At 43.3% G+C, this 16972-nt stretch overlaps 1 protein-coding gene across 1 annotated transcript in view; it reads right to left on the reverse strand.

Moving 5' to 3' along the window:
* Positions 1 to 455: 455 nt before the first annotated feature.
* The window catches only part of LOC137064975 (protein inscuteable homolog), a 69737-nt gene continuing 53220 nt past the window's right edge, over positions 456 to 16972 (reverse strand). Inside the window, exons 8-13 of the mRNA XM_067436538.1 lie at positions 16535 to 16706; positions 8261 to 8439; positions 6253 to 6319; positions 6017 to 6172; positions 1271 to 1347; positions 456 to 963 (exon numbers count right to left, since the gene is read on the reverse strand). Coding sequence (XP_067292639.1) covers positions 835 to 963; positions 1271 to 1347; positions 6017 to 6172; positions 6253 to 6319; positions 8261 to 8439; positions 16535 to 16706 — 780 coding nt within the window. The 3' untranslated portion in view covers positions 456 to 834. The remainder of the gene's footprint in view (positions 964 to 1270; positions 1348 to 6016; positions 6173 to 6252; positions 6320 to 8260; positions 8440 to 16534; positions 16707 to 16972) is intronic.

The following is a 16972-nucleotide window of genomic DNA, read 5'->3' on the forward strand; positions in this document are numbered from 1 at the left end:
TGATATACAATATCCTGGAAATGAGGATTTGCAGGGTGGGACATCTGAAATGAGGATCTGCAAATTCCAGCAAAAGTGTCCCATTGCTGGTCAACATGAATAAGGATTTTGCAGTGTTTGTAAAAAAGTATTTAATCCAGGAACAATCTCATATAGCCACAAATTGACTGTAAAAGGCAGAGAGCAAATCTAGTTTTGGATTACATGCAACTGTCAATCAATCAACAATCAATACTGTTCAGCATTAAAGTCTCACCCAGCGTATACGTTCAGATTTTACAAACTTTAACCCAAGTGCTGAGGGACAGTATATAAAAGAAGGAAATATTTATAACTTTATTCAACTTTTTGGTTATAACTGAGCCTGGAAAGTTGCATTTAAACTCTACGACTCCTTCATACTCATAGACCAACTCAACATTCAGAACAGACCCAAGAGAGGAGTTTAGCAGCTTTATTCAGGACATGCTTATTTGCTTCTTTAAGTAGTTTTCAGCACTATATAAGCTGTAGTATGAAACATCCATTTACATTAATTTGAATAGGAAACATACACATGATAGATTTAATGTGTTTGAATCTTCAAGCACAATTGCAGCTGAATATGAGTTTAAGTTAGTTGATACTGATGGAGTTTTTCTAAACCCCTGACTGATGTAAATAATGCTTTCAACATCAGTCAGTAAACTTCAGTCATGCAGGATTCATGTTCATTTTCTTCCAGATGGCTGGAGGCTGAATATGAAAACATACAGGTCAGCCAAAGTCGTTTCCTTTGGTCACAAATAAATACTTTGAGAAAATTGCACAAGTTCTTTCGTTCCCCTTCACGATTCAGACAAAGCTTTCCTCCATGTTGGAGCACAAGAGGAAAGAGTCCACGAGTCTGGGCTTGATCAGCTGCTGATGGTCAGTGGGTCCGATACTGTCCGGACATTCAGCCGCAAGCCGTCTCAGCGCAGCCTATGGACACACATCTTACAATTACGCTCACATAGTGTACATCCAGGATTGTATGGCTACAACAAAGATATTTTGAAAATCTTTCCACATTACACACAAGTTTGTCCGAGGGAATGGTTTACATTGGAAATGACTGACTTATAGAATAGCAGTGTATAGTTGGGTTTGGACATAGTTGGGTTTGAACCATGCAGGAATACTGAAGTTTACTTATATTTAAACCTTTCTGCTCATTATGAATATTACCACATATACCACACTTTTAAACATGCATTTATAAAAAATAAAACAGAAAAGCTTTAGTTACCAGACAAGCCACAAGCACTGAATCACTGTTGTTCCTCTCCGCTGGTGAGCGACACAACTCGATGAGACGAGGAACAGCTGAGGAGAAATACCACATGTTTCAATTCCTACAATCTGCATAGTCTAACAAGCTTGAGGATAAACCTAAATATCATGCCTCAGCTTTAAAAAATCAGATAAAAAGCTGAGCATGATTTACTGTATTTTCTCAAATGCACAGTGGTTTGATTAGCACAAGTAGCTTTTTTTTCACATAGCTTTTTTTTCTCTCAGATAAGCGTGTGCAGTATTTGAGCACAGGTAACATTCTTTGTGATCTACTAATGTTGGTATAGATGTTCTCACAACCTTGCACACTGTTCCCTAAAAGTTTTCTAAAGGTGACAAAGATCCTGAACCTTTATAGAACATTAGGGATTTCCAGTTTGGTTATTCTATGGTTGCACTGCAACGTTACAAAGAATGGGACATTAACAGAACGTTCTCAAATGTTTTCCTGTTAGTCTGATGGGATGTTTCATTTGTGACTGCTCTTGTTCAGTGCTTTACACTACATTCCCATCACATTTGCAGGATCTTTAGGGGATCGACCTAGAATTATATTTTTGGTCATATTTTGTCCTTCCAGCACGTTTACTCAATGTGTTCAGAATGTGTGTGTGAATCAGTGTAAGCTAGGCTGCTCTAATATTAATAACAACTTTTATTTATATAGTACCTTTCCCAATTCAAGGTCGTCATACACAAAACATACACAAAATAGGCACACATATACAATGTAGAACATAAACATACATAATATACAGAAGAGAAAAAAAACTCTAAGCAGAGGAGGATTGGAAATACTGTAAGAAAGGATATGTTTTTAGGTGATATTTGAAGGAGGATATAGTAACAAGGAGGGAATTCCAGCTTTCGGGGCCACAGCAATGAATGATCTGCCACCCATAGTAGAAAGGTGGAAATGAGGTACAGTGAGTACTCTAGAGTCAGATGACTGGAGAGTACGTGAAGGAGAATACCAGTGCAGCAGCTCAGATAAATAATGGGGAGCAAGTCCATGCAGACATTTAAAAGTTAACAGTATAATTTTATATAAGATGCGGACAGAAACAGGTAGCCAATGTAGATTATAGAGCAAAGGGGAAATGTGGTCTGATTTTTTTAACTTGACGGATGACTCTGGCAGCAGAATTTTGTACATATTGTAGTCTAGTGATTGTTTTAGCTGGAAGCCCAATAAGCAGTGAATTACAGTAGTTAAGACGCAAGGTTATTAAAACTTTGATTAGAGTTTCGGTATCCTTAGCGCTGAGAGCTGGTCCCAGTCGGGCGATGTTACGAAGGTGATAGAATGCAGTATTGGTAACTGAACTAATGAGCTTGAAATGTAAGAGAAGAGTCAAATGTTACCAAAAGCCAGATTTTAACAAAAATCATCAAGAATCATGTTCTATAAAGGTTCAGGACAAAAATCATCAAGGACATTAATCACCCGGCCAACCCCCACTTCACCCGGCTGCCTTCTGGTAAGCGCTTCCGTAGCCTGATGGCCAAAACTGAGAGACTCAGGAGGAGTTTCTTCCCACAGGCCATCAGACTCCTGAACGCTGTTACTTAACAACATGTGACTTCACCTCACTTCAGTACCAACAAACTCACATACTGATATTGCACTGCACTTTATTCTTGTGTTCCATGTAACTACTCATTATAATGCTGTTTGCACATTACACTCCTGCACTTCTGTTATCCACGTATTTATTTTTATAGTCTCCAGTTTACTTTATCTCACTTATTTTATTCCACATCTCTTTTTTCTTTTACTTGATTTTTCATAATTCTACATATGTATATATATATAGCAACTGGGCAGCAGTGGCTCAGTGGTTCATGTAGGTTGTCTACAAACCAGAAGGTTGGTGGTTCAATCCCCGGTTCCACCTGACCAAGTGTCGAAGTGTCCATGAGCAAGACACCTAACCCCAGCTGCTCCCGACGAGCTGGATGGCGCCTTACATGGCTGACATCGCCGTCGGTGTGTGAATGGGTGAATGTGAGGCAAAAATGTAAAGCGCTTTGGATAAAAGCGCTATATAAATGCAGTCCATTTACCATTTAGCAACTTTATCCTATTCCTATTTTATAATTTATTGTGCTTTTTTTCCATCCATCCACCCATCATCTTCTGCTTATCCGGGGCCGGGTTGCGGGGGCAACAGTCTAAGCAGAGACGCCCAGACTTCATTCTATCTGGCCACTTCCTCCAGCTCCTCCGGGGGTACCCCGAGGCGTTCCCAGGCCAGCCTGGAGACATAATCCCTCCAGCGTGTCCTGGGTCTTCCCCGGGGCCTCCTCCCGGTGGGACATGCCCGGAACACCTCCCTGGGAAGGCGTCCAGGAGGCATCTGAAATAGATGCCCGAGCCACCTCAGCTGGCTCCTCTCGATGTGAAGGAGCAACGGCTCTACTCTGAGCTCCTCCCGAGTGACCAAGCTTCTCACCCTATCTCTAAGGGAGCGCCCAGCCACCCTGCGGAGAAAGCTCATTTCAGCCACCTGTATCCGGGATCTTGTCCTTTCGGTCATGACCCACAGCTCATGACCATAGGTGAGAGTAGGAACGTAGATTGACCGGTAAATCGAGAGCTTCGCCTTACGGCTCAGCTCCTTCTTCACCACGACAGACCGGTACAACGCCCGCATTACTGCAGATGCTGCACCAATCCGTCTGTCAATCTCCTGTTTCATCCTTCCCTGACTCGTGAACAAGACCCCAAGATACTTAAACTCCTCCACTTGAGGCAAGAACTCTCCACCAACCTGAAGTGAGCAAGCTACCCTTTTCCGACTGAGAACCATGGCCTTGGACTTGGAGGTGCTGATTCTCATCCCAGCCGCTTCACACTCGGCTGCAAACCGTCCCAGTGCATGTTGAAGGTCCCGGTCTGAGGTTGCCAACACGACAACATCATCTGCAAAGAGCAGTGATGAAATCGCGTGGTCCCCAAACCGGACACTCTCCGGCCCTTGGCTGCGTCTAGAAATTCTGTCCATAAAAGTTATGAACAGAACCGGTGACAAAGGGCAGCCCTGCCGGAGACCAACATGCACCGGGAACAAATTTGACCTACTGCCGGCAATGCGAACCAAGCTCCTGCTCTGGTCGTAAAGGGACCGTACTGCCCTAAGCAAGGGGCCCCGGAGCCCATACTCCCAGAGCACCCCCCACAGGGTGCCACGAGGAACACGGTCGAATGCCTTCTCCAAATCCACAAAGCACATGTGGACTGGTTGGGCAAACTCCCATGAACCCTCCAGCACCCTGTGAAAGATATAGAGCTGGTCCAGCGTTCCACGACCGGGACGAAAACCACACTGCTCCTCTTGAATCCGAGGTTCCACTATCGGCCAAATTCTCCTCTCCAGTACCCTGGCATAGACTTTCCCAGGGAGGCTGAGATTTGTGCTTTTTTTGTTTATTGTTATTTGCTGTCCATGGAGCGGACCTGTTTACATTTCACTGCCGGTTGTATTCTGTATAACTGTGTATGTGACAAATAAAACTCTTGAACTCTTGAACTTGAACTTGATTGAAAGGGATCTGGAAGATTGTTTGCTAAGAGATGAGCTTGTAGTTGAGAGGCAGCTACTTTTTCAAGCAGCTTTGCGACGAAAGGAAGATTAGAAATAGGTCTGAAATTATTCATGACTGAAGAGTCCATCCCAGGTTTCTTTAAAATTGGAGTGACCACAGCTGTTTTTAATAATAGTGGGACAGAACCAGAAGAAAAAGAACAATTGATCAGATGAGCAATAGGAGAAGAGATAGCAGACAGGCAGTTTTTGAGTCCGGTAGGTGCTGGATCAAACCTGAGAAGTGGATGAGCTGGTATGAGCAATTAGGTTGCTGATGTATCTAATGATGTATTTCTTTACTAATGAGGGTCGGTAAAACAGGATTTGCACAAAATTTACTTCTCAGAGATGGCTCAATACCAAGTCTTCGTGATCCAACCTCATATCCAGAACACCCAAGTACTGCACGTTATATTTTGTGAATGGGCTTGTTAGGACGCTGACGGCTAATGTGGCTAAAGTTAGCATTGCCTCTGACTGTATTCACAGAGATCAGAGATATGTCATTAGTTTTATTTTTAATAAGTAATAAAAGTGCGCTTCTGCATTGTACAAGCTCTAGTCTCTGTAAATACAAAAGGCAATGGTAGCTTTAGCAACATTAGTATATTCAGAAAGGTGAGTTGCAAACACACATTATACAGTTCAGTACTTGTGTGTTCTGGATATGAAGTTGGATCACGAAGGGTTGGTATTGATCCATCTTTGAGAAGCAAATTTTGGGCAAAACCTGTTTTACTGATCCTCATTAGCAAAGCAGCCCAGTGTACATTGATTCACAAACACACACATGTTCTGAACACATTCAGTAAACTTGATGGAAGGACCAAATACGACCAAAAATATAATTCTAGGTTGGTCCCCTAAAGGTCCTGCAAATGTTATGGTAATGTAGTTTAGAGACTATACTGAACAGGATATGTTACAGAGCAGTCCCGAATTAAACGTCCCCATCGGACTAACAGGGAACCATAACATTTCTAGCGGAGTAACGCAATCTCTAATCTCAGTTCACAGAGGTTGGGGATAAAAGACTTTGAGGCTCAAGCTAAGGCTGAGTGGAGTGACAGTAGTCAGGTCTATTTGTGTTGAGCTGTGTTGTGTTGTACCCCGGAGCTGTATGGCAGTCTGAGCCACCAGCGGGTCTCTGCTGAGGCGAGCCAGTGTGACTGCAGCTTTCTGTTGAACCCGCTCGCATGCGGCGCCCTCTGATGGACTGGAGGATGACGGCGTCTCATTCAGCAACACCAGCAGTGGCTCTATTCCTGCACACACACAACATGTCACTGGAAGACACATGAAAACACTCGGCATCGGCTGACGTGTGGATCTTTTGTGCACATACCCTTCTCCTCCAGAACATCTGCAGTGCATTGCTCCAGAACGGACAGATTTGCAAGGATTGTCACAACCTGCAGGGATTGAAGCATTGTGTCAAGTTGTCATTATTCTACGTTTATAGTAGTACTACTACACTGTAAAAGGCTAAAAGTATTCCTGGCTGCCAGTGTTGCATAAAGTATATTTATTGCAGCCATAAATTAGTTAAGTATACACTGAAGTGAAACATTTGTCATTATTTACTCCCCATCATGCTATTCCAAACTTCTAAGAAACTCCTACTCAAGAAGATATTTAGAAAGATAAAAAAAAACTATTTTAGTCCAAACATAATTATCCAATGCAACACTGGACCCCAGGGACTGCCATGGTTAAAAACACCCACAGAGACATTTTAAAATATCTTCCTTCAGTGCGTGTCCTACTACAAACACTCTGTGCTGAGCAATACTACAGAATCACAAACACCAGAAACCAGAGATTTGGGAGAAGGCTCTTTTAACTTGGGTCTGTATGCAATCCCCAGAAAGACTTATAACAACACGGAAGCAACTGCATGACAATGCCCTGTCAATCACACATTTCCTTTACAAAAAGCAGTGTTTTATTTTACTATTACATTCTCTAATTTGTGATTTATAATCAGGAGCATTGCTAGGGAGAGAACAGATGCTTGACCCTAAAGCCCCACCTGCTAAACGGCCACATGAGATAAGGGCTTTAAACTGCAGGGAACTGAGTGAGGCATTCACACAGAACAAGATTGTGCATTTAAAAACATGACATGCAGACAAAGTCACTTTTAAGGAATGTTTTAGCACACAGTCAGTTATTACCCTGCATCATACCTGTCACTAAACTACATGTAAGATGACATAGAGGTCTGGGCGTTTCCCCCCATAATTAATCGCACCAAATTAATGCCTTTACTTGACAGCCCTAGTTTTAGCACAGAAATGAGAACCAATTCAATCATGAAGTAAAGGGGAGATGAGCTCTTGGTCTTTAGAGTAGGGATAGGGTTAGGAACAGCAAGCATATGATACAGCAGAAGTGCTGTGATGGGTTCACTACTGTGTCTGTGATATGGCGAGGTGTGTATCTGGTCTTTGGAGTAGGGTCTTTAGAGTATGGTGAGGTGTGTATCTGGTCTTTGGAGTAGGGTCTTTAGAGTATAGTAAGGTGTGTATCTGATCTTTGGAGTAGGGTCTTTAGAGTATGGTGAGGTGTGTATCTGGTCTTTGGGGTAGGGTCTTTAGAGTATGGTGAGATGTGTATCTGGTCTTTGGAGTAGGGTCTTTAGAGTATGGTGAGGTGTGTATCTCATCTTTGTAGTAGGGTCTTTAGAGTATGGTGAGATGTGTGTCTGGTCTTTGGAGTAGGGTCTTTAGAGTATGGTGAGGTGTGTATCTGGTCTTTGGAGAAGGATCTTTAGAGAATGGCGAGGTGAGTAGCTGGTCTTTGGAGTAGGGTCTTTAGAGGATGGCGAGGTGAGTAGCTGGTCTTTGGAGTAGGGTCTTTAGAGTATGGTGAGGTGTGTATCTGGTCTTTGGAGTAGGGTCTTTAGAGTTTGACGAGGTGTGTACCTGGTCTTTGGAGTAGGGTCTTTAGAGTATGGTGAGGTGTGTATCTGGTCTTTGGAGTAGGGTCTTTAGAGTTTGACGAGGTGTGTACCTGGTCTTTGGAGTAGGGTCTTTAGAGTATGGTGAGGTGTGTATCTGGTCTTTGGAGTAGGGTCTTTAGAGTATAGTAAGGTGTGTATCTGGTCTTTGGAGTAGGGTCTTTAGAGTATGGTGAGGTGTGTGTCTGGTCTTTGGAGTAGGGTCTTTGGAGTATGGCGAGGTGTTTATCTGGTCTTTGGAGTGGGGTCTTTAGAGTATGGTGAGGTGTTTATCTGGTCTTTGTAGTAGGGTCTTTAGAGTATGGCGAGGTGTGTGTCTGGTCATTGGAGTAGGGTCTTTAGAGTATGGTGAGGTGTGTGCCTGGTATTTGGAGTAGGGTGAGGTGTGTACCTGGTCTTTGGAGTATGGCGTGTCGACACGCCGCCGGTCTCTGCAGGCCTGAAGCAGGATGTGAACAGCATTGAGCTGCAGGAGGATTTCACATGCCATGCTGTCAAAGAACGTGATGTTCGCCAGTGCTGCTGAGGCCAACAGAAACACTTCACCACAGGATGCGCTCTCACACAGACCTGCAGACACACAAGAGGAGCGCTGAACATCTTTACTCTCAAATTCTTATTTTTCTTTTGCAGACTTATCTGGACTGGTCATTTGGAGACGTGTAATATATTTATTTGTGATAAATATATTGATTGATAATGCTTAAATGATATGCCTTCTTGTGGTCATTAGTTGAGGAACAATGTGTTTGAAGTGCTCATTTTAGGCCATACACAGGACAGTAACTGACATCCTACTAAACAGCTCTTGTGTCCATCAGTTGTCATGGTGTCAGAAGTGACCTTGCAGAAAAAAAGAACATCTTTAAAGAGTTAGAAAAAAGTCAAATTTGAGAAGATTTCATACAGGATATTGTCTCTCTTCCTCATCATAAAATGGGGGAAGGCTTCAGAAGACCCAAACTGCTAGTGTTTGATGGGAACATTGGTGAGAACTGGTGAATATTATAGCAAAAATATCATTTCCAATGATCGTAGAGGCTGTGCGATCAGATATGGTTATGGTCAGCAGGGCCATTTTAATAAGTGCTGTAAGACTACAACAAAGCAAATGCTGAATAGATGGGAAAAAACAGTAGAGCAGCTCAAGCCAAAATAAACTTCCACAAACAGCACAGATTAATCCTGCTATATGGATGGACAGATGTAATCTGTACAATGCATATCAGTGGACATTCAGTGGATCTTAAAGTGGACACAGAGGCCAAATGTTATGTAATTTCTGAAGCTTTGTTCACGAAAATAAAGAATAGAGAGTATTTTTTTATTGTTGGGGTAACCCAACTGCTTAAAAAATCTGCATTAAATACTCTTAGATAGCTACTGTAGTGTTCCTTCTGGTGTAGCGTGCAATGACAAACTACACAGGCAGACCCTAATAAACTCAGAACGTCATATTTATTACCGAGCACACTATGTTAGCTAGTGCTGCTCAGTCAAATGTAGATACAACAACAACTCTTCTTTTTCTAAAGTAATCCCCCCACAGTCGTATATCCAAGGTGGCCCTCTAGTGGAGTCGATGAGGAATCACATGCACTCACTGCATAACTACACCACATCCCCTTTTTTCTCAGGAAAAAAAACAGTAGTTTTAAACAGTACTTATGAACACCAAACATGGATATTAAAGTCCACATCATAGGAACATTTCCTTTTCATTAGTGGCAAACATAATAAGCTGCTTAAGGCTCAAACATATACTAGCCTTATTTACTTAGCTATTGTATAAAGTCAGTTCAAACAATAGTCTTGAAACCTCACAGGAACTTTCACCACCCGACCACTCCTGGTAGTAGTGGTACTGCTGTTATGTAAGAACTGCTCTGGCACACTCTGTACAGGCCTATCTGTTGCTTCTTGTGGCTCTGAGATGGGAGAGTGTGTACCACCATGGTGCTCATCGGCGGGATTAAATGTCTCTGTGTACTTGTGACTTGTTTTCCTCAGGTGGCGCCTATTGCGACGCAACTGTCGTCCTTCTGCATTGACAACGTTGTATGACCTTGGCTCATCTCGTTTGGACACAACGAGACCCGGCTGCCATCCTCTGCCTGTTTCAATGTGTACGGTGTTTCCTGCATGCAATTCTGGTAAGGCTTTTGCTCCCACATTGTATTGACATTCTTGTTTCTTTTGCAGGGTTTGAAGCGCCTGATGAACACCTTTGGGCGTAGTTGGTCGCAAGACATCGCTAGATGCTGGTAAGGTGCTCCTCAGAACTCTTCCCATCAGAACTTGCGCTGGTGAATAAGGCATACCTGTGACAGGAGTATTCCTTAACGCAAGCAAAGAAAGGTGATGGTCCGTACCTGATTGTTCTGCTTTTTTCAAGGCATGTTTTGATGGTTCTCTCTGCCAACCCATTTGACTGAGGGTAGGTTGGGCTTGAGTATATCAGCTTAATACCCCAATCAGCAGCAAATTTCTTCATTTCATAGCTTGCGAATGGCACGTGATCACTCACTAGCTCCTTAGGAATGCCGTGCCTGGCATACACTGCTTTCATCTTTTCAATGACTGTGGATGCTGTCTTGTCCTTAATGTTCATGACCTCAGGGAATTTAGACATATAGTCAACAATTAGCAGAAACGACTGACCTCTGATTTCAAAGATGTCAGCAGCAACTTTTAACCAGGGGAGCTCTGGGATCTCATGAGGGACGAGTGGCTCTTTCTGGTTCCTGGGCTGGAACTGTTGGCACGTTGGACATGTTTCTACCATCTGTTCTATATGCTTGGTCATACCAGGCCAATACATGAGCTGTCTAGCATGTGCCTTTGTGCGCTGCATCCCCTGATATGGGATATGAAGTTTCCTCAACATTTCAGATCTCATTGATTCTGGAATCAGGATCCTGTCAGATACCAGTAAGATACCATCTCGCACAGCAACAGTGTGTCTAACAGGCCAGTACTGACAGATCGAGGGATCAAGTTGCTTTCTGCGTGTTGGCCATCCTGAATTTTGCATCTTCACAAGCAACTGGAAAGTACTGTCTCTTGCAGTAGCTTCTGTTAGCTGCTTTAGCATGTCTTCACTGAGAGCCTCTGTTGCTTCAAGCGCATAAACGACTCTTTCTTCATTGAGGTCAACTGTGGTCATGTGCTGACCTTCAGCAATAGCACGTGACAATGCATCAGCGATTAACATGTCCTTTCCAGGTGTATATTGGACATTAAGCTCATATTTTTGCAGCTGTAAAAGCATTCGTTGGAGTCTCGCCGGTGCTTTGCTCAGCGGCTTCTTGAAGATAGCCTCCTATGGCTTATGATCTGACTGTACATTCACATTGCGTCCATATACGTACTGATGGAACTTTTTGGTCGAAAAAACAATCGCCAGCAGCTCTTTTTCGATTTGAGCGTAGTTTTTCTCAGTATCAGTTAAAGACCTGGACGCATATGCAACTGGTTGCCCCTCTTGTAGCAGACATGATCCTAGGCCATCTTTGGATGCGTCCGTTTGTATGGTAAGTGCTATGTTGGGGTCATAGTACCTGAGAACTGGTGTGTTGGTCAGTGCCATTTTGAGTGCAGACAATGCTGTGTCGTGCTCAGGTTGCCACTGGAATGCCATGTCTTTTCTCAGTAGCTGTCTGAGAGGCGCTGTGAGCGATGCCTCACCTGGAACAAATGGGGCAAGATATCTGATCATGCCTAAAAGACGCTGTAGTGATTGTCTATCTGTAGGTCTTGGCATGTTCACTACTGCCTGTATTTTGCCATCGTCTGCTTTTACACCCTGTGGCGTTATCACATGTCCCATGAAGTGTACATTGTTCACTTTGTACTGAATCTTGTCAGCGTTGAATTTAACATTGTGTTTTTTCGCTCTCTCCATAATTTTAGCAACAATGACATCATGTTCTTGTTCTGTGGCAGCTGCAACAATCATGTCATCAGCTACAATATATACACCTTCAATGTCACCGAACACTTCGTTGTTGTACTGTTGGAAGACTTCACTAGCAGACTTGACACCAAATGGCAGACGTTTGAATCTGTATCTACCCCATGGTGTATTTAATGTGCATAAGAGAGAAGAATCCATGTCAAGTTTGACTTGCCAATAGCCATCCTTTTCATCGAAGATGGAGAAAATTTTCTTTCCGGCATAGTACATCTTCGGTTGTTGGGATAGAGAAGTGTTGGCGTAGAACAGCTTTATTTAGGTCACGAGGATCCAAGCATACTCGTAATGACCCATTCTTTTTCTCTGTGACGACAAGACTGTTAACCCATGGAGTGGGCTGAGTGACTGGCGCTATAACGTCTGCTTGCAACAGCTGATCCAGTGTGTCTTTCAACTAGCTCAGCACAGCTAAGGGAATTTTTCTACAACCATGTATGACTGGTATTGCTTTCGGGTCGACATGTATATGATGTTCACCCGGAAACTGACCAAGACCTTCAAAGACAGTTGGGTGTTGCGCTACCAGCTCCTCTTTAGTGGTAGGATGTTTGATTACTACAGTGTCAACTCTTTTCAGCAGATGCATCCGTTCGCATGCTTCCTTACCAAGTATTGGTATGGACGAGTGTCTGGTGATGTAAAATGGTAAGAGAACTTGCACTTTGGGTGTGACGCACTGCAGCTTAGCCACACCTTCTGGCTTCAATTTCGTTCCGCCATACGCCACCAGCATTGTTGAAGTCGGTTGCAATGATGCTGTTTCGTGCAGAGACTGGTAAATGTCGAGAGGTATAATATTGGCTTCAGCACCTGAGTCCAACTTGAACTTCACAGTCACATTTCCAATGTCTACATCTGTGTACCACGCTTTCTGTGCGGAGCTGGTAGACTTTTTTAGTACCACTGTTTCGATGAATAGTGAATCAACAGTGACGCTTCTGTTATGTTTAGGGTGATTGTCTTTTCTTTCAGACATGCACACTGAGGCGAAGTGATTGCGCTTTCCACAGGCATGACATGTAGCTCCAAAGGCTGGACACTGACGTGGAAGGTGTGATTTTCTGCACTTTTTGCAGATGACTGAGTCAACATTTGCTTTTTGCTGTTGGAATGACGTTCTTTCATACCTCTTGTTCTGTTTTCCATCTTTTGTTTTCTTTTTAATGGCGTGAACAGTTTTATTCTGCTCTCCCATTGCTTGAATCTGTGTTTTTGCTGCCTCAGCTGCTCTGCAAATGTCCACAGTTTTTTCTAGAGTTAAATTTATTTCTCTCAAAAGCCTCTCCTTTAAACGCTGATCACCAATGCTGAACACGATTTTGTCTCTTATCATGTCAGATTCTGTTGGGCCAAACTCACAGTCTTTACTCTTTTGTTTTAGTTCAGTGACGTACTTATCGATGGTAATCGAATCAGGCATGGGGTAAGCCCAAAATTGGTGTCTTTCGAAAACAACGTTCTTCCTGGGTAAGCAATACTTCTCCAGTGCTGTTATTATTTCTTGCATTGTTTCATTCTCTCCCTCTGCCTCAATAGACAGCGAGTTGTACACCTCTAAGGCTTCCTCTCCTAATGCATGAAGTAGAATGGCTACTTTTACCTTCTCAGATTTTGAGTCTGATCCTGTAGCAGTCATGTAAATGTTGAACCGCTGTATCCATCTTCTCCAATTTTCGCCTGTATTTCCCGTTAGGACTAATGGAGGTGGTAATCTGAATTGATCCATGTTTATTTTTCTTTTGCAGACTCACTTCGGTCCCGATGCGCTGACTTTCTCCGTCGCGTCTCAGAGCTGTTAAATGCAGGTTTGAGTTCATAAAATGACTGTCTTCTGACACCATGTAGTGTTCCTTCTGTTGTAGCGTGCAATGACAAACTACACAGGCAGACCCTAATAAACTCAGAACGTCATATTTATTACCGAGCACACTATGTTAGCTAGTGCTGCTCAGTCAAATGTAGATACAACAACAACTCTTCTTTTTCTAAAGTAATCCCCCCACAGTCGTATATCCAAGGTGGCCCTCTAGTGGAGTCGATGAGGAATTACATGCACTCACTGCATAACTACACCACAGCTACAGACCTGTTTCTCTCCTTCCATTCATAGCAAAAACACTTGAATGAGTTGTTTTCAACCAGGTTTCATCTTTCCTCTTTCAGTTTAATCAGTTGGACGTACACCAGTCAGGTTTCAAAAAAGGCCACTCAACTGAGACTGCATTATTGTCAGTTACTGAAGCCCTGCGGCTGGCTAAAGCTGCATTCAAATCATCAGTCCTCATCCTCCTTGATCTATCTGCTGCCTTTGACACGGTGAATCATCAGATTCTTCTGTCCACCCTCTCATCATTGGGCATCACAGGGATCTCACTTCACTGGTTTGAGTCCTATCTCACAGGTAGGTCTTTAAACGTTGCCTGGAGAGGAGAGGTATCCAAAACACATAAGCTGACCACGGGGGTTCCTCAGGGCTCAGTGCTTCGACCTCTCCTCTTCTCCATTTACACTGCATCATTGGGACCCATAATTCAGGCACACGGCCTCTCATATCATTGCTATGCTGATGACACAGCTCTACCTCTCATTTAAAGCAGATGATTGCACAGTACATGTACGAATCTCACGCTGCCTAGCAAATATTACGGCATAGATGAAAAAACATCACCTGAAGCTCAACTTAGCAAAGAGTGAGCTGCTTGTCTTCCCTGCTAATCCAACCCTACATCACTACTTCAGCATCCAGCTAGGTTCATCTTTCATTACCCCTTCAGGATCGGTCAGAAATCTTGGAGTAATCTTTGATGACCAGTTGTCCTTCAAAGACCACATTTCTAAGCCAGCTCGGACATGCAGGTTTGTGCAGCACAACATCAGGAACATCAGACCATTCCTTAAAGAGCATGCAACACAGCTTCTTGTCCAAACCCTGGTAATTTCTATTACTACTGCAATGCTCTTCTGGCTGGACTTCCATTATGTGCGATCAAAATGCTGCAAATGATCCAGAATGCTGTGGCATATCTTGTCTTCAATGTGCCCAAAAGAGCTCGTCACACCTCTTTTCATCTCTCTGCATTGGCTACCACTCGCTGCCCGCATCAAGTTTAAGGTGTTGGCGCTTGCTTACAGATCCAGCACAAGCTCAGCACCACATACTTCGACTCGCGCCTACAAGTCTACACCCCCACCAGAAGCCTTCACTCAGCTAAAGAGGCATGAAATCTCTTTCCAGAACATTTTCATTCACTGTTTCTTGCTGTTCCCCACCTCCATCTGAAATGCAGAATCACAGAAAACATTCAAAGGACAGCTGAAAACTGAAAATCTCTTCCATGAGCATTTAATCTCATCTTTAAACATTAATAATAAACAAAACCACATTTTCCTCTATTCCCTCCCTATTCTAGCTTATGCTACTCTAGGCAATGTCCAAAACTTAGGCGAATGATTTTTTGCCTCTTCATGACAAATCGCTTCCTGTATTCTTCAGTTGTAAGTCGCTTTGGACAAAAGCATCTGCTAAATTAATAAATGTAAATGTAAAACAAATTAAGCTCATGGAAGAACACAAGCTCATGGCCCGTGGAGGTCAGGAGATACCCACAGCAGGCTTTGCCTCACTCACCTGCCGCTCATCAGAAATGGTATATGACCTCTCGTGAAGAGAAATGTGAGGCCATTGATGGGTCTAACAGACTTTTTACAAGGATATGCATTGAGCTAAGAGACCTTAAGGCCCTCCTGCGTCTGCACCACCTCATGTGTATGGTAGTCTCCTCTGTTTCTTTCTGGAAAGTTTCTCTGAGGACATTCCGATTTCTACACATCATGCCATCTGCAATCAGCACAGCGAGTGAAGTGTGCCAAAGAGTTAAATATTCACAGGCTATCCATGTGTTATTATACAGGACCACATTCTGGAGGAAGTAAAGGACGGGGAGGAACACAACGTAAATCTCAAGGTTGGATGTGAGGATCATGCACATAAGTTTAACCTCAGACTGAACCCCCTCTCAAGTGTAAGTTTTGGCTATCAGAGGTATGTTATGCAGAACATGTGTTCACAAATGAAGAATTAAAACCAGACCCTTCTGATTAAAGCATTTACAGAGATGTAAGTCTCAGAGAACCCTACAGCCCTACCATGCTTTCTAGGGAGGGTTAGCTAGTTTCAGTGATTTCTCTACACCCTTCCGAGAGCTGACCCATAAAGACGTCGAATCGTAGACACCCAGACTCATTCAACAAGCTGTATTCATACTACGGTGTTGGGCCTTTTTATCACATACCAGGAATCATGGATCAGTTTGAATACATTAAAATACTTAAACAGATTATGTTGCCCTGTGCCGGAAAGGAAATGCCCCTGAAATGGGTCAACAACCCCAAACACACGAGTAAGCTAACAACATCTGGGTTCTAGATAAAAAGGTTTAAGATAATGGAGTGGCCTTCTCCATCCCTCGACCTCAACCCCATTGACGACTTCTGGAGTGATATAAAAAATGCAGTTTCTGAAGCAAAACCCAAAAATTCACAGGAACTGTGGCATGTAGTTTGTTCATCCTGGGCTGAAATATCTGTTTCTGGTTGACTCGATGCAACGCAGATGTGCAACAGGTATCAAAAACTTCAGAAATTTGAATAAAGTTACTAAAGAATAAAGTGTGTTGATGAAGCACTCACTGATGAGGGCCGTGACGATGTCCTGCATGCTCTCCAGGAAGCTGGCGAGGTGTTGAGTGGAGCTGTGGTGCGGAGACGTGATCTGAGCCATGACTGCCGCCGCCTCCGCTCGAGTCGCCTCCGCACACGAGCCGTCCGTCAGGATATCTGCCAGACACAGGATGCCATCCACCTGATCACCACACACACACACACACACACACACACACACACACACACACACACACTCACTGTGAGCTGAAGATGTCTGTTTTTCAGAAACTGTATGTCAAGATGCATTTATTTATGCAGCTCAAAGAAAACTGAGCTGCATTAAATCTAAGCTCTTTTTTCATGTATTATTTTCACCAATGCTGAGATCAAACTGAATGAAACTCGTGTGATTTACAGTAATCTGTGCAGTTGTGCTAATATAATCCATCACCACACAGTGGCATT

Source organism: Pseudorasbora parva, chromosome 25 (genome assembly GCF_024679245.1).
Source record: "Pseudorasbora parva isolate DD20220531a chromosome 25, ASM2467924v1, whole genome shotgun sequence".
Taxonomy (NCBI): Eukaryota; Metazoa; Chordata; class Actinopteri; order Cypriniformes; family Gobionidae; genus Pseudorasbora; species Pseudorasbora parva.